The 27,767-nt window shown below is 34.8% G+C and overlaps 2 protein-coding genes across 2 annotated transcripts; one reads left to right on the top strand and one right to left on the bottom strand.

Annotated features, from left to right (window-relative positions):
- The first annotated feature begins 9,161 nt into the window (after positions 1–9,161).
- Positions 9,162–11,066, top strand: LOC131227060 (zinc finger BED domain-containing protein RICESLEEPER 2-like). The gene is made up of 3 exons (XM_058222767.1): positions 9,162–9,906; positions 9,964–10,626; positions 10,990–11,066. Exons 1-3 carry the CDS (start codon positions 9,162–9,164, stop codon positions 11,064–11,066), a joined length of 1,485 nt encoding a protein of 494 aa, XP_058078750.1.
- Positions 11,067–26,759: 15,693 nt separating this feature from the next.
- Positions 26,760–27,326, bottom strand: LOC131237454 (ferredoxin-A-like). Its single transcript, XM_058235222.1, has one exon. It carries the CDS (start codon positions 27,248–27,250, stop codon positions 26,798–26,800), a length of 453 nt encoding a protein of 150 aa, XP_058091205.1. The 5' UTR covers positions 27,251–27,326; the 3' UTR covers positions 26,760–26,797.
- Positions 27,327–27,767: the final 441 nt, after the last annotated feature.

Genomic DNA, 27,767 nt, shown 5'->3' with positions numbered 1-27,767 from the left:
ATCTACTTAGGGTTTACATCTAAGGCTAAGGTGAGGGATTCTTTTAAGCTTACATTAACTTAAGTTCGTTTGATTGACTCTGTTCCTTCACATGCTTCCATGTTACTATGAAACCTCCCTGCAAATATTTAATTTATCACTGCCAATTATTTATCCTTTGGGAATTATGGTTAAAGTGTGACCTTAATTATGCGTTGTAACACTGTGATTCTCATAACCCGAGAATGATCGCTCGAGTACGAGAATCCCAAGGGTTATGTCATGCTATGTAACAACCATTCATCTAATGTCTAACATATTTCATAACATCGAAATGTAATTATTCTATAAACTATTAGGAAGAGTTCAACATATGTGAGTGGAATATAAAGGAATAAAGCAAGATCCCACGACAGGGGATTTTTAATTACAAAATTCAAAATAAGCAACATGAAGATAATTTCTAAAAGTATGAAAGTAAATAGATCCTATATCATCAGTTGAGCTCCAATGGCTCAACTGTATCAGCATATTAACCTTCCTCTCCATACTCCTCATCAGTTGCGCCAGGGATCCTATCATAGGCGTCATCTTCCTCTATCATACATATATCTATTTGGTGCAACTACACTATTGGGTGAGTGAAACTCAGTTGAAATTTTTCGCAGGGATTCATGCATACTACATCATTCCAAAATAGTTTAAACCAAACATATTCAATCATATGGAGGATAATGTGAACTTAAATGCAAGTATATGAGTGTATGAATGCGTGCTTAAGTCACAGATCTGGGGATGCACATCCAGTTGTCAAAATAAAGGGTCGCCCACGGTAGGTAGACTACCTGAAAAAGACCATGCAAGTGAGAGTGCCCAAGGATATCTTGAATCCTGAAAAAATACACGGGATATGCCCGAGGAATGTCTAATCCCGAAAAAGCCTTATGTAAATTAAGAGTGCCCAAAGTGACCCAAATGCATAGATTCTAGGAATTTAACTGAAGTGATAGATCCTTCAGTAGATCGTGCAGAGTGTGGCTTACATTAAGCACTCGAAAAAACTCATATGTCATGCGTGGATGTCATGCACCATGATACTGAAGTACATTCCTCAATCTTTCTAAAATAACTCTTTAAATCATAGGCATTCTTATAGCAAGATATCCACCATCCAAGCATGAATTCATTTGAATCTTGATAATTTCTCTAAGTCCACGTGCTTGCTTACCAATACAAAATGTCAATCTCAAGTAGGATTAGATAGTTTAGGTTTATGAAGAGTCCCTTCTATCTTTCCTATAAGGAGAATATTTCATACGTAATCTTCATCATAGGACTTGTAATAAAAAGTGAAATGGAGTTTGCAAGTGGAACTTTTCAAACTCACCTTATTACTTTTTATTACAAGTCCTATGATGATTCATTCTAAGCTTATAAGGTGAGTTTATGATTCCCTAAATCAAAGCAATGAAAATCAAATACTATTCTAATTCATGTATGGACTATGGGTGATTTGAACTCTTCTTCACTTAATTGATTTGAAATTGATAGAAGGTGATTATCCTTCCAAGATTTCAGTTGTAAACAACCCTCATTAAGATGCTACTAGACTCCAGCAAGTCATGGCTGAGTTGACTCGGTTGGACCCCTCATCTCCCAACTAGTTGGGTATGGCCTTAGGTAATTTGCTTGTTTCAAAAACTGTTGAAGGAACAGTTGTTCCTTAAGGAGGGCTGCTGCAAGTGGTACTGGATGAGTCATTCCAGGGTTTCCGTAAGGCATTACTGAGTTAACTCAGTTGGAACTCCCAACCAAGAAACTAGTTGAGATTGGGATTTTGCTGGGAAATTGCCAGTTACGGCATTCAGTTATTGGTTTCCAGGATTTGTAGTGGCATTTTAGACTTCTAATAATGGCCTTAAATACTCAGTCGAGGTCAACTTAGATCCCAACCCAATTAGGGAACCGGGTGAGTCAACACGCTACTGAGTTTGGGCAGATTCTAGTGTCGGCAGCCGGGTTTAGTCTCATACCTGAGTAGCGTCTACTACAATTGGTAGAGTGAAGTGGATCCGGGCAAATTTGTATTTTATTCAGAACGTACAAGAGGTTGCCGTAATGACTTATACAAACAAATGTCTCAAACTTACAATTACAAGTGAAATGATGTTACATGTAACCAAAGCAAAATATAACAAATATGGAACTGTAAACCATGTAACAACTCTTGACAATCCAATCATGCATCTTCAACAGTGGTACTCTGCTCCTCATCAATCTGAACCTGAAACTCAATTAAGCCATCTATGCTACCTGTACGGTTATATATTTGATGGATGAGTGGCTAATTCAATGTGAAATCCCTTCAAGATTACACACCCCCGTATTAGGTAAGCATAATTATAATAAAAAACATACAAAATAATACATGATGTAGGTCTTATTAGATGCATGGATGCGTGAATGCAGTCATCGCCCCGGGGATGCACATCCGTGCGGAAGTTGGGCTCATCACCCATGTAATCATCGAACTTGGGAAAATCATCCGGTCGGAAAAATACGTACATCACGTACGATTGTAATAGATGCTGGTCTGTGCCATGCATGCATGATTAGCCAACCCGTTATTAGTCTCATTACAACAAGGCAATTCAAATAAGCTCAAAGGTCACTACAGGGGCTTGTCACCAGCGTAGGCCGACAGCTCGAGCATAGGTCCCATACCACCATCACCGGCTCATAAGGCTACCATTTTAGGATGTTTAATGGAAACCTGTCGACTAGTGGTCAATCATATTACAGTATATGGGCTTACCATCACATGGTTGTATAGTATAAAGCATCGAACCCATATAGAAAAAATACTAAAACAAAGCCACGTAGGGCTAATATCAAAACAATCCACATAGGGCAAGTATCAAAATAAGCCACATAGGGTGAGTATCAAAACCATGCGATAAAAGATAATTTTTGAAAACCATTAGACACAGCAACCCTGCATGGTAGGCCCACATCATTGATCCATCTAGACCACCACTCAATAACCACTAGATCGAAGGTTCATTACAATCACCATCAATCGAGTTACATCCCAAGTATGAGTGTACATTTATAAGTGGGGGTTTTCTACTAATGTACCAATTTAAATCCTAGAAGCAATCTACAAATAACCCACAAGCATGAGATAATATGCAGGATAAATATTAAGCATGAAACCTAACAATTTGATTTCAAACAATTACACATGTGATCATAAGATGGAAATATCAATTATCAATTTAAAATTAAATTAAAACTATACTTAAGTTAATGAAAAAATGGAAAGCTCAAGGGGAAGAAATCATCACCTTATTTGTCGACTCGCCTTCGAATGTTATTAGGAAGAGCGCACGCCCTTAGACTTGGATCCTATTTGTAAGTTGTATGGTTAGATCCATATTTTCCAAACTACCTATGGTTAGGATCATAGGCTATGGTTTGGGTTACTTAGATATAAGGTCTTTATCCATTAATTTAATTTTAGGCTTGTTATAGAGTTTGAAATCTAATTAATTTGTAATAATATTAGGAATGAAGTAATAATAAGTAATAATTGTTAGTTAATACTAAAATGCTAATCTTATAACCAAAAGTTTACTAATGACAAAATAAGAATAACATTAATAATTATAGGTGTTAATATCTAATACCGACAACCAAGTAGTACAATTAATAATATCCAATAATAATTCCTAACAATAGTAAAAATAACGATATTTAATGATATTACAAATAATAATAATAATCTAATAATGGCTAACTAGCAACAACACCAGTTATTACATTATAATTTCTAATCAATAGCCTTAAAATAACATTGATCACTATAACATATAGAAAATAATAATGGTATTATTGATAACAAAAGCATCTAATGATGAATCTGATTGATGAAAAGGAATAAAAATTCTCACCTTGCTGACTGGATTCGAGTCGAGTTGACTCGCCTCAACACAACCTTCCTCTCTTCTTCTTTCTCTATCTCCTTCTCCCTTTTCTTCCCTGGCATGAAATGGGCCAAACCAGGCGCGACCTGACTAGAACAGGCCCACTTGATAGCAACTTGGCCATCTCAAACGTCTCCCTCCTCTCTTCTCCGTAGGTGAACCAACAAAAGAACCCGGATCCGTCCAACTCAACTTGGCTGACTCGGTCCCGAACCGAGTTGACTCGGTTTGGCTAGCGTAGCCACACATCCCCTTTCTCTTTCTCTTCCTCCTTCTCTCTTATCCTACTACCTCCTATCCTTCTCCTCTTCCTTTCTCCTCGCTTAAGCCAGCAGCTAGTTGGGCCCAACCGACCCATCTCTCTCTCTCTCTCTCTCTCTCTCTCTCTCTCTCTCTCTCTCTCTCTCCATCTGTTTCCTCTCCTCCATCTTCTTTTTTTTTTTGGCTGCTGCTGGAAGCATCTAGCAGCACTCAAACTAGGCCCAAACCAAGCACAACTCGGCTGGCTAGATCCAGTGACTCTGCTCGGTTCAGTTCGGGCTGCTGTGCAGCCACTCTCCCTCTCTATACTTCTTCTTTCTTTCATTTTCTTCCTTTCTTTTCCTCCTTTCTCCTGCACCGATCAACAGCTACTGGACCAGACCGCACCCGATGGACTCGGTCCGATTCGAGTCGCTTGGTGCAATAGAACAGTGGAGAAGAAGGCACTGGCGTTAATGGCATCTTCCCACCTACTACTCCTTTCTTTATTCTGACGGCATGGGGTAGTTCCTAAGGGTTCATTGGAGCTTGCGGATGCCTGGAATCGAAGCTCTAAAGGGGTTTCTTCGGTGGGTTCCGAGGTAGAGGGTTTTGGATAGCGTGCGGCTGTAAGAGGTGGGGAAAGAGCTGCTGCTCGATTCGCCTCTCCTTGTAGAGAACCCTAACTCTCCTGAGCTGTAGGATTAGAATCAAACGGCCAGGATTCAATCTGTTTGAACTGCTAAGTACAGCAGTTGAAACCAAAATCGGCCGCTTGTTTTGTCTGCCAAAGGAATCCCTAAACCGCTCAACTATAATGGACAGCTGAGAGTGCTTAGGACGGATGGCTAGGATCGAGGGAGAGAGACTCATGCGGATCGCCCCGTTGGCAATAGTTTCCATTTATGGAAACAGTGTGTTTGTAGGATCTCTTTGCAGTGAGAATCGTGTGTTCACACGTGCAGGAAAATCTTCTGTGACGGTTGATTTTTGGTGAGGCGGAGCTTCCCGACACGATGGACGGTTAGGATCGTGCATGTGGGTACGATGGTGGGCCACATTCACAGCAAATGGACGCCCTCCGTTTTTTAAAAATGCCCGCAAGCGGGAGCAGTGGGAGAGAGAAACTCCCCTTTTTTGGCTAGGCACGGGTCAGCTCGTGCTGACCAGCCTGGGGCGTCTGGTGCACAGCGGGTGTGCACCAGTTGCGTACATGCAGCCTGTAATGATCCAGAATTTTGGTACACATGCGTACACATATATGTATGTACAATTGCCTTCATTGGAGTATACACACATAGACCCATGCATACATCCACGCACCCATGCACACATGCATCTATCGGCTCATGTACATTGTGACCGTTGATGTGTGATCGTTTTGCTTAGTGTGAACTATTAATTAATGTCATTAATGATTACATGATTTTAGTAGAATATATATAAGTTTATTTATGATGCACTCTCTCAACTCATATACTTAAGACCACGTGTTTAATTATTAACTAATCCAAATCTGGCCAACATCAACTATTGACTGTGCACTGAGATTAGAGCTGTTCATGAGTCAAGCTAGCTCGAATAACTCGCTCGACTCGGCTCGAGTTAGCTCGGATTGACTCGGCTTGAATGGCTGAGTCGGGGCCGAGTCAAGCTAAAATATTGTAGCTCGATTTGAGTTCGAGTCAAGTTCGACCATGGGCCATTTTACCTCGACTCGAACTCGACTCGACTCGACTCGAAACTCGAACTCGAGCTCGACTCGGCTCGTTCGAAATAGGTTTCTATATATTGTTAAATATCATATATATAATGGTAAAAACTAAAAAATAAAAACTAAAAACCCTACCCCACGTCCCCACCCCACCTGCACGATTGCCTCCCTTTTCTTCTCTTTCTCCGTCTTTACCCCACGGTCCCCACCCATCCCGCTGCCCCTGCTCACCGCACGCCCGCCCAACCAACATCACAAGGTGAGTTCTTCTTCTTCTTTTTTCATCTTTTTTGATTCCGTTGGAGAATGGGGTCCACCTGATGAGTGGCTTGGATTTTGAATCGGGTTCGTGATGGCCCACCTGATGCCCCACCTGATGAGTGGATGGATTAGATGTCTCATGTATCTGCCTGTAGCGTGGGTCCAAGAATACCTATAATTGTAGGAGGGTTGGAAGTGGAGAGGATGGACGGAACTGGGGTTGCAGGTTTTGTTCAGAGGAGGGATACGGTCATACGGATAGGCTACTCATCTTGACACCAGCCTCTGGTGGTCGGTGCTTTGTGGGCCCCACCATGATGTATATGCTCCATCCATTCCGTTCATCCATTTTTAAAAATCATTTTACGTCTTTCTCTTAAAAAATAGAGGGATATAAATCTCAAGTGGGCCACACCACAGGAAAACAACAATGATTGGACATCCATCATTTAAATCCTCCTAAGGCCCACTGTACTGTTTATTTGACATCCAATCTGTTGATTAGGTCATAAAGACCCAGATGAAGGGAAAAACCAAAGATCAACTTTATCCAATACTTTTATTGCCACCAAAAAGTTTTTAATGGTCGAAGTTCATTCAACACTATTTCCTGTAATGTGGTCCACTTGAGACCGGGATATATCTCTTTTTTTGAGTATTAGCATAAATTGATGTAGAAAAATAGATGGACGGAATGGATGAAACACTTACATCATGATGGGGCCCACAAAGCACCGACTATGAGTAGCCAATCCATTCAAGAGAATAGATAGAAATCTGCCAAAAGGAGCTCTGGCAACGTCAATTCAAGGCATGGGCTGTGAAGCCCTCCTTGGAGTATGCGCTGGAGCAATGGATTCATGCACTCCGGCGTTGGATTTGGTGTGCATAGTGGTTGGTGCTATGTGGGCCCACCATGATATATGTGTTTTATCTATGCCATCAATCCATTTTGAAATATAATTTTAGGGCTTGAACAAAAAATTGAGGTAGATATAAATCTCAGGTGGACCACACCATGGGAAAACAGTAGTGATTAAATTACACCATTAAAAATCTCGTAGGGCCAACCGTTATTGTTATTTGACATCTAACCCATTGATTAGGTAATAAAGACTTGGAGGAAGGGAAAAAATATTTATCAGCTTGATCCAAAACTTTTGTGGATCCTAAAAAGTTTTTAACGGTGGGCGTTCAATCAACACTGTACGGTTCTTTATATTTGGATCAAACTCATTTTTGGGCTCATATCATAAAATGATATGAAAGAATGGGTGGACGGCATGGATAAAACACATACATTATGGTGGGGCCTACAGTGCTTGGGCTGACCTACCATTATATATAATGGCGACCACATAATGCCATTTAAAAGGTTTAGGACGTCATAAACCGTATGCTAGATGGTATGTTACCATGCCATTGCCATTGTTTACAGCCATGGAAACATGGCCGTATGAGATGACCATCATCCAAATAGTTGAGTTTTTTATAAACTAGAAATATAAGCCATGAAGAAATTCTTCTTGAATCACTCTCTATGAGTAGAGAAGGTAGTTACCATACACAACACAAACTCTTCTTTGGAACTCCATATATATCATCTTAATAGAATCGTGCCAATAAACCTTTCCTAACCGGATTTTCAGTAAACAAGAATCTGGAATGTGGTTACTTTAGGAACCTCTCCTATATTGGCTTTGAGATTTTGATCTCCAGAATTGGCCACAGCTGCTGGAGCTTTGTTGCTGATTATTTCTAAAGGGCCTATAAATAATGTTAACTGTCCATCAAATGGATTCTACAATTTAATTTATTTAATTTGAGTCAATATATTCCAAAAATATATCATTTTTAAGTGACTGCATATCAAGCGTCATAGGCAGGCAAGCAGAGTATCAATTAATTTCCCATCTCTCTCTCCGTTTACATTGGTATACAAATAATTCAAATGAAACCATTCAAATATTGGGTACCGGATTTTATGTGTCATGAACTGAAAACTGAGATTATTAGATAATATAACAAGTGTTCAAGAATCAAAGGCCAGGATTGTTCAACTAATCTGATTTTTGGATGGTAACTCAATGAGGGTGGATCCCATGGGAAAAAACTAAATGCAGGTGATGATTTCTCTTTCATCCACGACGACGTACACTTACGTTGATCTACGGTGCCCAAATCACGGCCCCCAATAGTCACACTGATCAAATGGTCTTGATTATCTAAGTATGGCCAGCAAATGGAAAATTAAAAAGGTGATCATCTATGGTCCAAACCTTATAGGTAAGGCCGTATCCTAAGTGAGCTGTTTTAGATGGTCATGATTGACATACATGCATGCCACTTGTTTGGTTAATAAGTCATCAATATTTAGACAATTGTATAAAAAGTACATGGGAAGGCAACTATGTTGGCAGTAATTGACTTAATTAGAATTACTGGCTGTAAGATATCATAAAAATACAATAATTACAAATTACAATCTCTCTTTGATTTACAAAAAAAAAAAAAAAAAAAGTAACTTGACTAACCATTTTTATATTTGAATATAAGTGGTAAGATCATAATAATAATATTTTTACATGACTAAAATATTAAATTAATAGAAAAAATATTATACAAATTATTTTTTTTCCATACAATACAATATAAAATTGTGTTATGTATGTATCCTGGTAAATTTATTTATTAGGAGATTATTTGAGACACTTGTGTCTTACAGTTTATGGAGGGGCTCGATATTATTTGTATTATATATTTATATATACATAAAAATGTCATTGACTGATTTCTTCAACTTATAAAATCCATGATCTTACCCTACTCTTATTAACTTTTGATTTTTAGATGACTACTGAAGAAAACCCAAGTACTCCTGGCCCTGATGCGTCAATCAATTCTTCTTTTTCCGTGGATGAAGAAAAATTAGAGAACAAAGTTGAAACAGCTTCAGGTTCTATGAAAGGAAAAAAAGATCGATGATATGGGAATCTGTTGATGAGATCACGCAACCAGATGGTTCTATTAAGATTAGATGCAAGTTTTGTAAGACTCTTTATAGCAAGCATTCTGGTTCTTCTACAACTCACTATCAGAGGCATCTACATAAATGTGTGAAGAAACCAAGAACATCGAAGGGTGGAGTCCAGCAACTACTTTCATTTAATATTTCTGAAGATGACGACTCTAAAGCTGTACTCTCAACGTATAAGTATGACCCGGATAAATTAAATGAGTGGTTTGCGAGGTTAGTGATAGTCAATGAGAAGCCATTCAGCATGGTGGAAAGCAAGGTTTTTATGGGATTTTGTAAATTTCTATATCCCAGATGTGAGAAGGCCTCTCGATATACTGTGAAAAGAGAGTGCATGAAGATGTATGCCATTGAGAAAGCTAACTTGAAAGCTCTCCTGGAATCCGTATCCAGAATAAGTTTGACATCTGATATGTGGACGGCCTCAAATCAGAGAAAGGGATATATGTCATTGACTGCACACTTCGTTGATGCGGATTGGAAACTACAAAAGAAGATTTTAAACTTCCGTCATGTTCCTCCTCCTCATATCGGTGTGGTACTGTCCGATTGCATTTACAACCGTCTTGTTGAGTGGGGCATTGAAAAGAAAATTTCTTCAATTACTTTAGATAATGCCTCGTCCAACGATACGTTGATTTCTTTCTTACGTACTCAGTTCAAGGCTGCTGGAAATTTATTTTTCGAAGGTAAAATATTTCAAGTTAGATGTTGTGCTCACATACTCAACTTGATCGTGCAAGAAGGGCTGAAAGCAATTGATTCGATGATTGCAAACATACGAGATAGCATTAAATATATAAGGGGGTCACCTTCAAGAATGAGTACGTGGAATGACATAATCCAACGTTTGGATTTGAAATCTAAACAGCAGTTGAAGTTAGATGTCTGCACTCGCTGGAATTCTACTTATGAAATGTTGGATACGGCTTTACAATTTAAAGTTGCATTCCCTGAACTTGCGGCACGTGATAAAATGTATGCATATGTGCCAAGTGATGAAGACTGGAAGAAAGCTGAAGATGTTCATAGGTTTCTCAAAGTTTTTTACAACTGCACGAAGATTTTTTCAGGAAATAAGTATCCCACGGCAAATTTATTTCTTCCTGAAATTATTTTCATTATGAATGTGCTTAAAAAATGTGCTGCCGATGGTCCAGAATTTTTAAAAGCGATGGCTCTAGGAATGCAGATGAAATTTGATAAGTATTGGGCTGAATGCCACTTGTTAATGGGCATTGCAGTTGTCCTGGATCCACGATGTAAGATGGCAATGGTTAGATTTGTTTTCAGATCGCTTTATTCCAGTTCCGAAAGAGTTTCAGCGGAGACCGCCATTATTAATGCTGCAATTGAAGAGCTGTTCGCATCATATGATGATAATTCGGCCGATCCATCAAGTGCAATAGGTACTTCTCAAACTGCGGATAGTTCTTCTACTACGGGCGAGCAACTTCGTAACTTTATGTCTTTTTTAGACGAAGAAGAAACGGATACGCAAAAAACTGAATCCGAAGTGGACAAGTATTTAAAGGAACAAGTCATAAGGATAAAAGATAATGATTTTAATGTTTTGCAATGGTGGAAGTCTCGAGCTCGTGAATACCCTAGACTTTCGTTAATGGCACGAGACATTTTATCAATTCCAATTTCGACCGTGGCATCAGAATCAGCTTTTAGCATTGGCAGCAGGGTAGTTAGCAAGTATCGAAGCTCACTCGCCTCGAATACAGTTGAAGCACTGATATGTACGCAAGATTGGTTGCATCCAGTTTGGGGTGGTAACACTTTTGATGCTGAAGAGTATGAAGAGGAGAATGAAATTGAAAATGCGGGCCAGAATGCTTGAAGGAATAAAAGCTTTGAAAATTTTCATGAACGGATCTAACAATTTTTTATATATTTTAACTATTTTAAATTGATGTTGATTTTGATTGTTGAGGACAAATTATATTTTTTGTGGTATGATATTAATAGTATTTAAAGGTTATCATTTATGTCTTAGTAATGTGGCATTTAATTTGTATTTTTTAGCAAAAATTTTAATAACTTAACCTATGATGAATGATATGAACAAGCTTGAGCTCGACTCGAGGTAAACTCGACTCGACTCGAACCACTAGCTCGACTCGAACTCGACTCGACAGCTTTGGCAAACAAGCCAAGCTTCAATGTTGAGCTCGAGGCCGAGCTCGAGCTCGAGCTCGAACTCGAGTACACCATGGACAAGCCAAGCCAAGCTTGGCCTAACTCGACTCGACTCGGCTCGATGCCCACCTCTAACTGAGATTAATCTGATCTTAACCACTAGATTGTTGTTAAAAAATAAAATAAAAATCGAGAACAACCCATTTTTTTGTGGGAACCAACCCCACCGTCCGCTTGTGTGTGGCTCACCTGTGTTTCAGATCAGCCTCATTTTTTGCCTTATATCTTTTCTTGGCCAGGCCGAGATGATGGATGGAGTAGATTTAAATTATTGTTAGTGGGACCCACTATATCTTAAAAATAAAAATAAAATAAAAAATGAAAGTTATATCTTCCGCACGACTAAACCACTTTTTCCACTTTCCTTCCGTTTTGTACGGTAATGGCCGCCGAACCTCCCACTAAATGAAACCGTTCCATGATTCTCACTCCTCTATTCCATTACGCATCCTTTTATAATAAAAAAAAGAGAGAGAGAAAGAATCGAAGGAATCAATCAAATAAAAAAAATTAGAGTGGGAGAGAGAGAGAGCGCTGTAAATCAAGAGAGAGAGATTAAAGCGAGGCCGGATCGTCAGACTTTAAGGTAGGTGATCTTAATCTGAAATTTACCATTTTCAATTTTATTATATCTATTTAATCCAAATTTTCGTAGAAATATTATTGTTAGTTAATTTTATTTTATTTTTTATGTAGGGAATCTACGCATTTAGGAATTTCTATTTTATTCTATTTTAAATATTTAATACTGAAATAATTTATAGATAAATAAAATAAAATAAATTTATAGAATAAAATAAATAGTTTATTTAAGATTAATTTATTAATTCTTAAATGTTTTGTTAAGAAAAAATAATAATAAAAATTTTAAATTAAATTTCAAATAAATTATAATATCCTACAATATTTTACAGTACAAATAGAATATATAATTAATTATTTAAAGTATTGATGATTCATTATGCAGAATTGTGAATATAAGTGATGTAAGATTGATAAGTATATATAAGCAAATATGATTATGAAAATAAAAATAAAAATATATAATAATAATAATAACAAATTATAAATTGTATAATTGTAATATGTAATCAGTAATAATATGACATATAATAAGATATATAATAAAATAAAATAAAATAAAATAAAAAGGTTTATAAGATTATTAAGGTATAGTAAAATATAAATATTATGTTTCATAATAATATAGTAGTAATACAATATAATTGTAGGTTACAAAAAAAAAATAATGACAAAATATATAACATAATTAAAGTAAATATGTGTAAGATAACATTATATTACATAATTAATACATAAGTATTTAATATTATTTATATGATTATGTTATAAGTAACAAAATAGAAAAGTTTTATTTGATAATATATAAAAGTTGTAATAAATATAATTTATTATTTTTTTTAAAAAAATTATGTAAATGATGATATTAACAATTTAACATAAAAGTAATATAATAATTATATTAAATGTATCAAACAAAAGTAAATTTATTAATTTAGATAGTCAATTATAAAATAAGGTTAATTATACTGAAATAATGTTGTAACAAATAGTTTATATAATAATAATAGTATCCAAAATCCAAACTAATATCTTCCTTAACCTTATTCAATTTAGATTTAAAAATAAATAATAATAAAATTCTGAATTTAGATTTAAATAGTTAGATAAAAATAATAATAATAATAAATTTTAAATTATTAAATAATAATTTAATTACATTATTAATGTTATATTATATAAATCAGTGTGATAATTTTTGTTCTGTAAAAATTAAAATTCAAATTTTAATTCTAAAATTTGAAGAGTTAATTAAATTAAATTTAAATGAACTTAAGTTTAAGAAAATTTTTAAAATTTTGGAATTGAAACTAAATTGATTAGTTTTCTATATTTTGGAATTTTAGTGATTAATGTATATTTAAAACTTTATTAAATTAAAATTTTAATAAAGTATAATATTAGATTTTTAACTTAAAAAAAAAAAAAAAAAATCTTTTCCTTGTAGTTCAAAATTTTTATTTAAATTAAAATTTAAATAATTTATCGATTAAACCTAAATATACATTCTCAATGAATTATCTAAGAGAAATTAAAATTTGTTATAAAATAATCAAGTTATTTCAATATGTGTGTGTGTGTGTGTGTGTGTGTGTATTTGTCAAGTTTATGTGATAAATAAAATAAAAATTTTAATTTTATAATTTAGTGAATAAAAATAATAAATATTTTGATGCTAATATTTAACATTATTTAAGTAAAAAAAATTAATTTAATTAAAGTTAGAATTTAAATAAAATTTCTTGTACATTATTTCAGTGTAATTTCTAAATTAAATAATAGTAAAAATAATATTTTATTTAAGTATTTAAATTATTAAAGTTTTAATAAAATGATATCTAAAATTATTAATTAGAAATAAAAATTTATATTGTTGATATTTTAGATGGTAAAACAGTAATTCATCTTACATACCATATCAGCCCAACAACACGAACAGTAGAAAACCTTGATTGGAAACAGCTATGGTTAAATAGACTAACCTGAAATCCAAACCATTCATTAAATAGACCACTTAGGTGTTATTTTCTTTTGGTAGATGGTGTCCTGAAACTCAACTTCTCATGCATCCAGCAAGTGTAGACAGCAAGTTAATGCTATGTGTTGCGTCAGTGGGAGAAACTCGCTGAGAGCGTAAGCATGGGCCAGGTCTAGCATGCGACGCTAAGTAGGTTATGGGCGTATGGTTTAGTCCAGAAATCGACAGTCCAAATATCAGGTGGGTGATTCTCTTCCATTTATGAACTTTCTGATTTTATGTATTTTAGAAAATTTATTTATTTGACATAATGACTTTAAATTAATATTGTCAAATTCCTTTATACCTAATGTCTACTTTTCTAAATTTTAGCATTTACTGAATCTGATTAACTTGTAAAGTTAGATTTTAATCTAACTTTTATTTCTGAAATTTGTGTTAAGATTTAGACCTTAAATCTATGTTAAAGTAATTGATTTAAATTAATTGGTTTAAAATAATATTAATTAAATTGATTCTAAATTTTAGTTTTCTTAAGGGCAAAGAAGATAGCTTGATGTTCCAGTAAATTTCAGAAATTGAGTTTTTTTTACGGCATCGAATTTTCGCACATTTGTATAGAACTTGCATTGTTGTATCGGGATTTAAATAATTAAATTATTTCACTACTGATTTTGAAATAATTCATGACATGCATTCATCTCTACTGATTAAGGAATTATGAAAAAGAAAGAAAAATGAGAAAATGATTGTGGTATTAGCAAGTAGGGCAATCGTGTCCCTTGGGTGAGAGACTCTAAAGCTAGCAAGTAGGGCAATCGTGTCCCTTGGGTGAGAGACCTTAAAGCTAATAAGTAGGGCAATCATGTCTCCTTTGTGTACGGCGTATGAGTACAATTGTGTGCGCGGACATACGTCAGAGGTACAACTGGAGCAGTAGTCTGACTAGGTAACGAATAAATGGGTTCCTCACCACGAGGTACTAGTGTGTGGGCGTTAATGCAACGTAACCATACACCTAAGTACGGTGTTGTAAGATGTGATGATTATTTAATTTTATTATTGAATTCATGATAGTGTAACATTCAGTTCGTCTTTATGATTCCAACATTGCATTCATGTCATATTTAATATTCAATATTTTGATTCATGTTTTGAATTTCAAGAAAGTAATTTTATTATTTATTTGTTTAATATAAATCTAGAAATTTCAGATTTGGTTGGATAAGATCCCACGAGCGGTTATGCTCATACGCAAAATAACAGTGTTTCAGGGCATCAGAGTTTAGTCAAGGGCAAAGTGGAGTGAAGATCTAATCATCAATTTACTTATCTTTTATTTGTACCGATGAAAAAAAAATGTATAATAAGAATTTAGAAGTGAGTTCAGGCTGTAATAGTTAAAGGTTGTATTTGATGAACGTTGTTATTGCAATGGGATTAATTAAGTGTGGTTGTGAATGTTTAATATTAAATCATGACCTGAGATTCGGAGTCGGGTCTGGCCAACTCGGGTACCGAATTTCGGGGCATGACAGATTAGTATCAGAGCTTAAGGATTAGATCTATACTGAAGACCTTAGGTATGGGTTACACTAGTGCTTAAGTATGAATTTTAGAGAAATCGAAATTAGCTTTTATCACTGTGCTTAAATAGAATTTAATTAAAGTTTTTATGAGTTTAAATAGGGGTTGTAACCGAGCTTATGAGTGGATTTTAGAGAACTTGAAGTTATATTTGTTTGCACAAACCCAAACATACTAACGATAGGGTGCAACTTATGTTTATCCTTGTTGTATATTATTGCTTATGATGTAAATGTTGTTTGTTCTTAACTTGTGTATGTTGTTAGTATATCCTTTTAGTTGCGCATGCTTAAGCACATCAGAGTGCGCAGTGAAAGTGTGGTTGTGGGTACGATCGAATCTTGGGGACGAGATTCCCGTAAGGTGGGTAGATTGTAATAACCCAAAATTGTATAATAATTTACACACGCTTGTACTCACACAAAACTACTATACATGGAATGTAGTAAACACACAGTTGATTATAAAAAGTATCCTTATCAGCCCTTTTGGTGGGTGTGCTTGAATTTCGGGGACGAAATTCTTATAAGGGTGGTAGAATGTAATGACCCAGAATTTTGGTACACATGCGTACACATATATGTATGTACAATTGCCTTCATTGGAGTATACACACATAGACCCATGCATACATCCACTCACCCATGCACACATGCATCTATCGGCTCATGTAAATTGTGACCGTTAATGTGTGATCGTTTTGCTTAGTGTGAACTATTAATTAATGTCATTAATGATTACATGATTTTGGTAGAATATATATAAGTTTATTTATGATGCACTCTCTCAACTCATATACTTAAGACCACGTGTTTAATTATTAACTAATCCAAATCTAGCCAACATCAACTATTGACTGTGCACTGAGATTAATCTGATCTTAACCACTAGATTGTTGTTAAAAAATAAAATAAAAATCGAGAACAACCCATTTTTTTGTGGGAACCAACCCCACCGTCCGCTTGTGTGTGGCTCACCTGTGTTTCAGATCAGCCTCATTTTTTGCCTTATATCTTTTCTTGGCCAGGCCGAGATGATGGATGGAGTAGATTTAAATTATTGTTAGTGGGACCCACTATATCTTAAAAATAAAAATAAAATAAAAAAATGAAAGTTATATCTTCCGCACGACTAAACCACTTTTTCCACTTTCCTTCCGTTTTGTACGGTAATGGCCGCCGAACCTCCCACTAAATGAAACCATTCCATGATTCCCACTCCTCTATTCCATTACGCATCCTTTTATATAAAAAAAAGAGAGAGAGAAAGAATCAAAGGAATCAATCAAATAAAAAAAATTAGAGTGAGAGAGAGAGAGAGCGCTGTAAATCAAGAGAGAGAGATTAAAGCGAGGCCGGATCGTCAGACTTTAAGGTAGGTGATCTTAATCTGAAATTTACCATTTTCAATTTTATTATATCTATTTAATCCAAATTTTCGTAGAAATATTATTGTTAGTTAATTTTATTTTATTTTTTATGTAAGGAATCTACGCATTTAGGAATTTCTATTTTATTCTATTTTAAATATTTAATACTGAAATAATTTATAGATAAATAAAATAAAATAAATTTATAGAATAAAATAAATAGTTTATTTAAGATTAATTTATTAATTCTTAAATGTTTTGTTAAGAAAAAAAAATAATAAAAATTTTAAATTAAATTTCAAATAAATTATAATATCCTACAATATTTTACAGTACAAATAGAATATGTAATTAATTATTTAAAGTATTAATGATTCATTATGCAGAATTGTGAATATAAGTGATGTAAGATTGATAAGTATATATAAGCAAATATGATTATGAAAATAAAAATAAAAATATATAATAATAATAATAACAAATTATAAATTGTATAATTGTAATATGTAATCAGTATTAATATGACATATAATAAGATATATAATAAAATAAAATAAAATAAAATAAAAAGGTTTATAAGATTATTAAGGTATAGTAAAATATAAATATTATGTTTCATAATAATATAGTAGTAATACAATATAATTGTAGGTTACAAAAAAAAAATAATGACAAAATATATAACATAATTAAAGTAAATATGTGTAAGATAACATTATATTACATAATTAATACATAAATATTTAATATTATTTATATGATTATGTTATAAGTAACAAAATAGAAAAGTTTTATTTGATAATATATAAAAGTTGTAATAAATATAATTTATTATCTTTTTTTAAAAAAAATTATGTAAATGATGATATTAACAATTTAACATAAAAGTAATATAATAATTATATTAAATGTATCAAACAAAAGCAAATTTATTAATTTAGATAGTCAATTATAAAATAAGGTTAATTATACTGAAATAATGTTGTAACAAATAATTTATATAATAATAATAGTATCCAAAGTCCAAACTAATATCTTCCTTAACCTTATTCAATTTAGATTTAAAAATAAATAATAATAAAATTCTGAATTTAGATTTAAATAGTTAGATAAAAATAATAATAATAATAAATTTTAAATTATTAAATAATAATTTAATTACATTATTAATGTTATATTATATAAATCAGTGTGATAATTTTTGTTCTGTAAAAATTAAAATCCAAATTTTAATTCTAAAATTTGAAGAGTTAATTAAATTAAATTTAAATGAACTTAAGTTTAAGAAAATTTTTAAAATTTTAGAATTGAAACTAAATTGATTAGATTTCTATATTTTGGAATTTTAGTGATTAATGTATATTTAAAACTTTATTAAATTAAAATTTTAATAAAGTATAATATTAGATTTTTAACTTAAAAAAAAAATCTTTTCCTTGTAGTTCAAAATTTTTATTTAAATTAAAATTTAAATAATTTATCGATTAAACCTAAATATACATTCTCAATGAATTATCAAAGAGAAATTAAAATTTGTTATAAAATAATCAAGTTATTTCAATATGTGTGTGTGTGTGTATTTGTCAAGTTTATGTGATAAATAAAATAAAAATTTTAATTTTATAATTTAGTGAATAAAAATAATAAATATTTTGATGCTAATATTTAACATTATTTAAGTAAAAAAATTAATTTAATTAAAGTTAGAATTTAAATAAAATTTCTTGTACATTATTTCAGTGTAATTCCTAAATTAAATAATAGTAAAAATAATATTTTATTTAAGTATTTAAATTATTAAAGTTTTAATAAAATGATATCTAAAATTATTAATTAGAAATAAAAATTTATATTGTTGATATTTTAGATGGTAAAACAGTAATTCATCTTACATACCATATCAGCCCAACAACACGAATAGTAGAAAACCTTGATTGGAAACAGCTATGGTTAAATAGACTAACCTGAAATCCAAACCATTCATTAAATAGACCACTTAGGTGTTATTTTCTTTTGGTAGATGGTGTCCTGAAACTCAACTTCTCACGCATCCAGCAAGTGTAGACAGCAAGTTAATGCTATGTGTTGCGTCAGTGGGAGAAACTCGTTGAGAGCGTAAGCGTGGGTCAGGTCTAGCATGCGACGCTAAGTAGGTCGTGGGCGTATGGTTTAGTCTAGAAATCGACGGTCCAAATATCAGGTGGGTGATTCTTCTCCTCCATTTATGAACTTTCTGATTTTATGTATTTTAGAAAATTTATTTATTTGACATAATGACTTTAAATTACTATTGTCAAATTCCTTTATACCTAATGTCTACTTTTTTAAATTTTAGCATTTACTGAATCTGATTAACTTGTAAAGTTAGATTTTAATCTAACTTTTATTTCTGAAATTTGGTGTTAAGATTTAGACCTTAAATCTGTGTTAAAGTAATTGATTTAAATTAATTGGTTTAAAATAATATTAATTAAATTGATTCTAAATTTTGGTTTTCTTAAGGGCAAAGAAGATAGCTTGATGTTCCAGTAAATTTCAGAAATTGAGTTTTTTTTACGGCATCGAATTTTCGCACATTTGTATAGAACTTGCATTGTTGTATCGGGATTTAAATAATTAAATTATTTCGCTACTGATTTTAGAATAATTCATGACATGCATTCATCCATACTGATTACGAAATTATGGAAAAAGAAAGAAAAATGAGAAAATGATTGTGGTATTAGCAAGTAGGGCAATCGTGTCCCTTGGGTGAAAGATCCTAAAGCCAGCAAGTAGGGCAATCGTGTCCCTTGGGTGAAAGACCCTAGAATCTGTTGGATCCTTCGGAGTCTCCTTTGTGTACGGCGTATGAGTACAATTGTGTGCGCGGACATACGTCAGAGGTACAACTGGAGCAGTAGTCTGACCAGCTAACGAATAAATGGGTTCCTCACCACGAGGTACTAGTGTGTGGGCGTTAATGCAACGTAACCATACACCTAAGTACGGTGTTGTAAGATGTGATGATTATTTAATTTTATTATTGAATTCATGATAGTGTAACATTCAGTACGTCTTTATGATTCCAACATTGCATTCATGTCATATTTAATATTCAATATTTTGATTCATGTTTTGAATTTCAAGAAAGTAATTTTATTATTTATTTGTTTAATATAAATCTAGAAATTTCAGATTTGGTTGGATAAGATCCCACGAGCAGTTGTGCTCATACCCAAAATAACAGTGTTTCAGGGCATCAGAGTTTAGTCAAGGGCAAAGTGGAGTGAAGATCTAATCATCAATTTACTTATCTTTTATTTGTACCGATGAAAAAAAATGTATAATAAGAATTCAGAAGTGAGTTCAGGCTGTAATAGTTAAAGGTTGTATTTGATGAACGTTGTTATTGCAATGGGATTAATTAAGTGTGGTTGTGAATGTTTAATATTAAATCATGACCTGAGATTCAGAGTCGGGTCTGGCCAACTCGGGTACCGAATTTCGGGGCGTGACACAGCCCATCAAGTGGGTCCCACCATGATGTTTTTGATAAATCTGCACTCTTCATCCTATTTGGTGGGCCCTGCCACGGCCTTTTACCAAAGGTGGGGCAGATCCAAGGTACAAGTGGGCCATACTTTTAGGTTTCACGCCCTAATGGTGGATTCTCGTCAATCTAATGGTCAGATCACCCCGAAATTGAACGTCAACTGTAAAAGGTCCTGAAAGGGCTATTTGTAAGGCTTTCATCATATATTATTAAACAATACTAATATTAATATAAATTTAATTACTTTTATATATTACTTTTAGTTAAAATAATTAAAAACTCATACATATATATATATATAATTTCTAATATTAACATACTACTATATATATGCTATTGATCATATATTTATTAATATATCATTCCTAATATACAATATCATATTACTCATATGTATGAATTGAAAATTGTACAATATCTCTTTTAAAATCACATCGTTAAATAATATACCATCTTATTAAAATATCTAATAATTTTTGTACACTTGTTTAATACTATGTTAATATTTATAACTCAATTATATATTATAAAATTATTATCCACTATGTTAATATAATATTATTTTCATAATATTTTATATACATTAAATATACACGTATCACTGTATTACAATACATTTTTATACATTTCTATATGTTAAATAGATTATCGAAATACATCTATAAATTTTTTTTTTGATCTATGTTTGTGTAACGTTTATAATATAATAAATAAAGAAAATATACTTATTAAATATTACTGGAGCGCCAACGGACAGATGGGTCATTATATGGATGGGGACTATTTTAACCATCAAATTTAAACTAAGATGAACGCGAATGTTTACTTAAGCATGGTTTGTATTTATACTAAGTTTGGTTATACGGTAACACCCGAGTACTGGAAAGTACGGGGTGTTACAATCTACCCCCCTTAAAGATAATTTCGTCCTCGAAATTAAGTGCTTCTATTATGATTAGGGATGATAATAATATGTACAAACGTATGCCACTAGGCACCTAAAACTGAGGTCGTTACACTAACCCACGACTATTTATATCCATTCTAATTCTGGAGAGTTCCACAGCTAATCACGAAGATTAGCGTGGAAGTAAAACGGTTTAGCCGAGAATGGCTTGTCAGTAGGGCCATTCCATGTATTAGATCTAGTGCGTGGGTCTATAAGAGCGATCCTAATGGGCTTTACATGTGATGGGTCATATGATGAACAGTCTGGATGTGTGAAAGGAATAACTTTATGGGATGTGGGTCCAACGACCAGATTGGAGAAGATGGTAGACTGTTAATGGCGTTTTCACATGGGACAATTTATCCACAGATTAGGGCCGTTTGGATGGTCCTGATATGTCCTAACAGTAATGTGGGGACCATCTCACGGTGCAAGGAGGGCTAGCTGTTGATTAAGACAGCCACTCCACAAGGGAAAAACCCACCGTCACTCTAAAATCTCGCAATTTTCTTGTTTGCTAGGGTAATTTCACAGAACCATAATCTCAACACTCAGGATGACCTTGAGAGAAGCTTTAAGGCGTCCATGAATGGACGAGATGCATCTTTCCTTATTAAGGAAAGATTCTTTCTACTTTCTGCCGGGTAGGAATGTGTTTTCGGAAACCATAAGGCTAACGAGGACTCCCTTGCGTACATGGCTTCCGATCGACGGTTTCCAATGGTCGGATTCGCCAACAGGATGGCGTATGTGGCTATACTCTCTTCGTCAGCATCTTCCTTTCACAACGCCTGACCGGTCGTTGCTCGAGCTCGCGTAGAAGACTTTCAATCGTAAATCTAGGCATGGTTAGGGTCGGTGGGACCCTTTCTATCAGATGGACGACTTGGATCAAGCTACTATATTCGGATGAACGTCGTTAACATCGTCAAATAGGGGTTCGGTTTAAACGGGCGTCGGGCGGGAGAAGTTTTTTTTTTTTTTTTTTTTTTGAATTCTCGCTGGAGTTTTGGCTTTTATCGGGTCAAAGATCATTTGACCCGATACTTGGGTATCATGCATGGCGTGTGCACATTATCTGTGTACATGCACAGATCAGAGTGGGGCCCACGTCATGATCCAGGATGATCAATACCGTCCATTGGTCTTAGACGGTCCTTTAATGGCTACAGATTAAGAGTTGGTAGGTTCAATTGGTTAAATATTTACTTTTTGAGGGTTTAAGATCCTTAATAGTAGATTATCGTAGGTCCTGATCGTTCGTGGGTGAAATCTGAGTCACACGTTTCTTGTACTAGGTTTGTTAACTACTTTGGACTGAAGATTAATCAATCCTTGTTCCTGCAAGGGGTCCTACTTGAGGATTTACTCTTCATGAGTATTGATCATTTTAATTGGGGCTGTTAGTTTCTATTTTCGACGTGTAAATTAGCAATCCCAATGTGTGTTTAAAGGAAGATAGAATCTTTCTTGGGATTGGGATATTGCTACCGGATTTATGTTAGTTCATAGTGTTGGAAAGTGGGGTGGTTGGTCCCATTTCAAGTTGAAATTCACGATAAAAATATTTGAGGGTCATTACAATCTCCCCTCCTAAAAAAAATTTCATCCTTGAAATTGTACTTGAGTGAGGTCGGCAAAAAGGTGTGGGTACTTCTCTTCCATATTCACTTGCCGCTCCCATGTTGCTTCCTCGACTCCGTGACGTGACCAAAGAACGTTCATTAATGGAATGATTTTGGTGTGTAGAATTTGCTCCTTGTGGTTCAATATGCGAACTAGGGCTTCGATGTAACTAACATCGTCATTTAACTTGACCTCATCCCAGTTGATGATGTGAGACACATTTGGTTCATACTTCCTCAATATGAATACGTGGAAGACGTTATGAACGTTAGCGAATTTTGGTAGAAGAGTAAGACAATAGGCTACAGCTCCGACCCTGTCCATGATCTCGAAAGGCCCAATAAATTGGGGAGAGAGCTTCCCTTTACTTCCAAATCGCATGACGCCCCTTATAGGAGAGATCTTCAAGAATACGTGATCACCGACTGCAAATTCCAGATCCTGCCTATGATTGCCGGCGTAGCTCTTTTGCTTGCTCTGAGCCGTACACAAACGCCTTCGAATTAGGTCTATCTTCTCCATAGGCTCCTGAACCATCTCTGGTCCCAATAAGCTCTTTTCTCCAACTTCAGCCCAGCAATGTGGTGCTCGACAGGGTCGCCCGTATAGAGCTTCAAACGGTGCCATGCCAATGCTAATTTGAAAACTGTTGTTATAAGCAAATTTTGCGAGATGGATGTGCTGGTCCAAACTGCCTAGAATTCGCTTATAACAACATGTTATTGTAAATATTATACATTTTTCAAGGGCAGTTGGGATAAGCACATCCATCTCGCAGAATTCAACATGTTATTGTAAATATTATACATTTTTCATTGTAAAGTAATACAATTTATTTGGTATTAATTTTTAATTGTGTTGTGTACCATTTTTAGGTTCTCAATTTTATTTTTTTAAAAAATACAGGTTCCAATTAAATATAAACAATCAAATAGATTAAGAAAAAAATTAACTCATGGTTAGCATCTTTACAAGCAGTCAACAATTTTTACCAGTATATATTTAAGTGTTTTTCAAGCATTTTCCATGGCATATATCAACATTTCATGACATTTGAATTATATTTGGCTTGTCGGGAGCCTTTTACTAGTGCCTTAATAGATCTGTACCGACGTATGTTGACACTTTGATACATTTAAAAGATGCTTTGGCCGGCCTTTTCTAGCATTTTTAAATATATTTCCCGGTGTTCTGGCAACATTTTTGCGTTGCTTAAATATACTTTTACTGGCGATTTGATATATCTAAACGACGCTTCGATAGGCCTTTTCCAACATTTCTGCAGATCTTTCCCAGTGTTTTGGCAACCTTTTTGGGGCGCTTAAATATACTTTTACCAGTGCTTCTCAAGCTTTAGCTATGGCTAGCAGAAGCACCGGTAAATGATAATAATCATCGGGGTCCTCTCTCTCTCTCTCTCTCTCTCTCTCTCTCTCTTTTAAAAAATAATAATTTTACACACGCACTCACACCCCACACACTCACGTTGTGGAATTTCACCACCCATGGGTACTCGAACCCTTGAATTCCACCAGCGTGAGTGTGTGGGGTGTGTGTGTGTGTATAAAATAAAAAATAATAAATAAATAAATATTGATAATAATCATCGGTAAAGGTCTCCGTTATAGCAGAGGCCATCAAAAGCACTGGTAAAAAAAAATACGGCCACCAGTAAATAATAAAGCGACGCCCCCCTTCATCAATGCATGTACGACCGCCAGTAAAATAAAAATTACCAGTGGTTTTTTGGACTTTTAGTGGCATTTTTGGCATGGAGGATTTTCCTGTAGTGCACCTTCTCAGACTATTTGCATGGAGTGCCAATGTTTGCATTTATTACAAGTGGGGCCATAGTTCTATCATCGAAAATCATAAATCAGTAGATCCTAGCCACGAATGATGGGTCTCTTTCTTTTTTGTCTACATTTGAATATGGTTTTAGTAGCATGTCTTCTTTGATGTCTATTTGTAGGTCATAAAATTGAAAGGTTGTAATTAGTCTATTCACCATATTTTTGGAGCATGGTCCAGTTACATAGGGTGCAACAGACGAGTGGGCTGGACCACTGGACCACGGTTGCACCTGTGCAGACTGAATATTTGCGATCTAGTTATCCACTGGTGTACAATTAAAGCTTGTTTGGTTAGAAAAAGGGAAGGAAAAGCAGTCTTGTGACACAAGTGAATAGTAAACTACCAACAATGCTAGGAGAAGTAAAACCCTTGCAGGTTGTGTTGCTAGAGAAACAGTGAATTTGGACAATCCAACTTGTGGCCCTAGTATGAGTGGCCCATGTGTGTATATATATATATATATATATATATATATATATATATATATATATATATATATATATATATATATAAATCCAATTCTAGATTTCAGTTTGTAGACTCTATCCTTTGGAATCTCACTATCTCTAGGTATGTATTTTTACATTTCATTTGAAGGCCACGAGTCCACATTAATGGAAAGAATGGTACTAGTCCATATTGTTGAGAAGACGGCACTCACCTTTTGAGACATGCGTTGTGTGGTCAATCAAACAAACTAATACTTATATGAGGAAATATTTATTTATTGAGAAATGTTGGTCCATTAAAAAGCTTACTCCATGAACAATTGAAATAGTCTTTGTTTCATGGGTTCAACTCATCCAATGGTCTTGCTCATAATTGAGATGTACCTCTATCCTACATTGTAAGATTTTTAGGAGTTTCTTATAGAGCTGTAAATGAGTAGAGTTAGCTCGGTCAGCTCGCTCGACTCGACTCGGAAAAGCTCGACTCGCTTCGACTCGAAATCGGATTCGGATCGAATCGAGCTGATTTTTGGAGCTCAAAAAAATTTCGAGTCGAGTTTGAGCTTGCCCGAGCTTGACTCAACTCGGATCGAATCTCAACTCGAATCAACTTGGATCGAATCAGCTCAGTGACTTGGTTATTTTGATATTGATGCTATTTTCTGAGTGTTTGATAAAATGACTTAACGAAGTGTTGTTTTGGGTGCATACATTCTCTACGGAATTGCTGGTGGCCAAGAATGAATGAATACGAAACAAATTATTACAAAAAAAAAAAAAGAAAAAAAGGAAAAATTGCATTATAAAACTACCTTCATATCTTGATTTTGATGCTACTCACCGAGTGTTTGATGAAATGCCTGTAAACTGCTATTACTATTTTGTATTCTGTGAAAAATTGAAGATGCACTGTATGTGTTTGAGAAAATGTCACGCAGGTTCGAACTTGGCTCGAACTAGCTCAAGTTGCTGACCAAACCAAGCCGAATTGGCCAGTCAAGCTCGAGGACCAAGCCGAGCCAAGTTCGAGCTAGGGTTAGCTATTGGCCAAGTCGAGCCAAGCTGTGCCAAGCTTGACTCAGTTTGACTCGTGTACATCTCTAGTTTCTTACATTGATATATAGAAACGAATCCATATATAACTAGTTAGATCATATAAGTAGTGGGGATGGATTCGGATCGCATTGATAACAAACACTTGACATTTAATTGTGTGGATAGAGTAACATTTCATGTGAAACTAATTACCTACAAGCGATGAATTGATAGGCCTTAAAGTCCAAATCCAAAAGAGAGAGGATGATTACATTATTGCAATACACTAATACTCAAAGAAGGATTCAAAGTTCAAGCATGGGAAAAGAGAAGAAAAAAAAAACCCCCAAAAAGCCCAAGAAGCCTAGACATCATATCCCTACCAAGTCCCACCTAAAACTGATGAATTCAAGAACTCACTTCCTCTTCCTTGTGGGTCTCAATCACCACATCAGATTGCGGGTAAGCGATGCATGTGAGAACGAAATTCTGGTCTACCTGTTCATCGTCAAGGAAGTTACCAGCCGATTGGTCAACCTCCCCTTCAAGGATCTTCCCAGCACAAGACGAGCAAGAGCCCGCACGGCATGAGTACGGAAGATCAATACCGTTCTCCTCTGCCTGGTCCACGATATAAACATCGTCCGGACAATCAAATTCTATTGGCCCCGCTGGTGTAATCAACTTCACCTTGTAGACGGCCATTGCGGTTATCCGCCCACCACGACCTGCCTTGATGCCGAACAGGGCCTGACCCACGTTCGGGAGGGCTCGGAGGCTCGATGCTGGCTGTCGGCGAAGGTTGGATGATCTGAAGGTAGCGCTGGAGAGGGTGGCTGTAGCTGCTGCTGCTGCTGCCATTGTGTAGATTTCTGAGCGTTTGGTGTGGTGTGTGTAGGGAAGATATAGTATGGATGCTGGAAATGGGGTGGAGTGTGTGGTGCACATAGCAAGGCCTGGTTAGGAACGTGATCCTGACACGTGGCAGCTTGAGGTGAGTCGTTTTATCTCTTTATTTGATTGGTGGCTGTCGTTTACTCCACGACAGCTAGTTTTTTGGTTGGTGATCTTGCGTTGGATTCCTATAAACTTCTCCACCCTTTTAAAATTGGTGGTGACTCTTCCAGTGTACACATATGGTACAGTTTTACGGGGATCTAGACCGTCCAACTTTCTGACAAATCTGTGGATAGAAGATGATATTAACCATTCGATCTTCTTTTCCTAGAAAGTTGGACCACTCATTATTTTTACTTTTAACCGTCCGTTTCATGGCTATGAATTGGATGGTTGGATTTCTTCAACAATCTGATTTAAAAGATATTCTCTATTCTCAAGGTGGCCACGAATTTCAATGGTCTAGATAGCTGTACGCAGT

This window comes from Magnolia sinica, chromosome 2, assembly GCF_029962835.1.
Source record: "Magnolia sinica isolate HGM2019 chromosome 2, MsV1, whole genome shotgun sequence".
NCBI lineage: Eukaryota > Viridiplantae > Streptophyta > Magnoliopsida > Magnoliales > Magnoliaceae > Magnolia > Magnolia sinica.
The sequence above is the reverse complement of the archived record's forward strand: the minus strand, read 5'-3'. Positions and strand labels throughout refer to the sequence as shown.

Excerpts from the sequence above, each read along its gene's own strand:
- LOC131227060 (XM_058222767.1), top strand. The coding sequence starts at position 9,162 with ATGATATGGGAATCTGTTGATGAGATCACGCAACCAGATGGTTCTATT. Across the intron at positions 9,907-9,963 it reads TGGAAATTTATTTTTCGAAG|GGCTGAAAGCAATTGATTCG; the intron begins GTAAAATATTTC and ends TCGTGCAAGAAG. Across the intron at positions 10,627-10,989 it reads CGATCCATCAAGTGCAATAG|TTTGGGGTGGTAACACTTTT; the intron begins GTACTTCTCAAA and ends GGTTGCATCCAG.
- LOC131237454 (XM_058235222.1), bottom strand. The coding sequence starts at position 27,250 with ATGGCAGCAGCAGCAGCAGCTACAGCCACCCTCTCCAGCGCTACCTTC.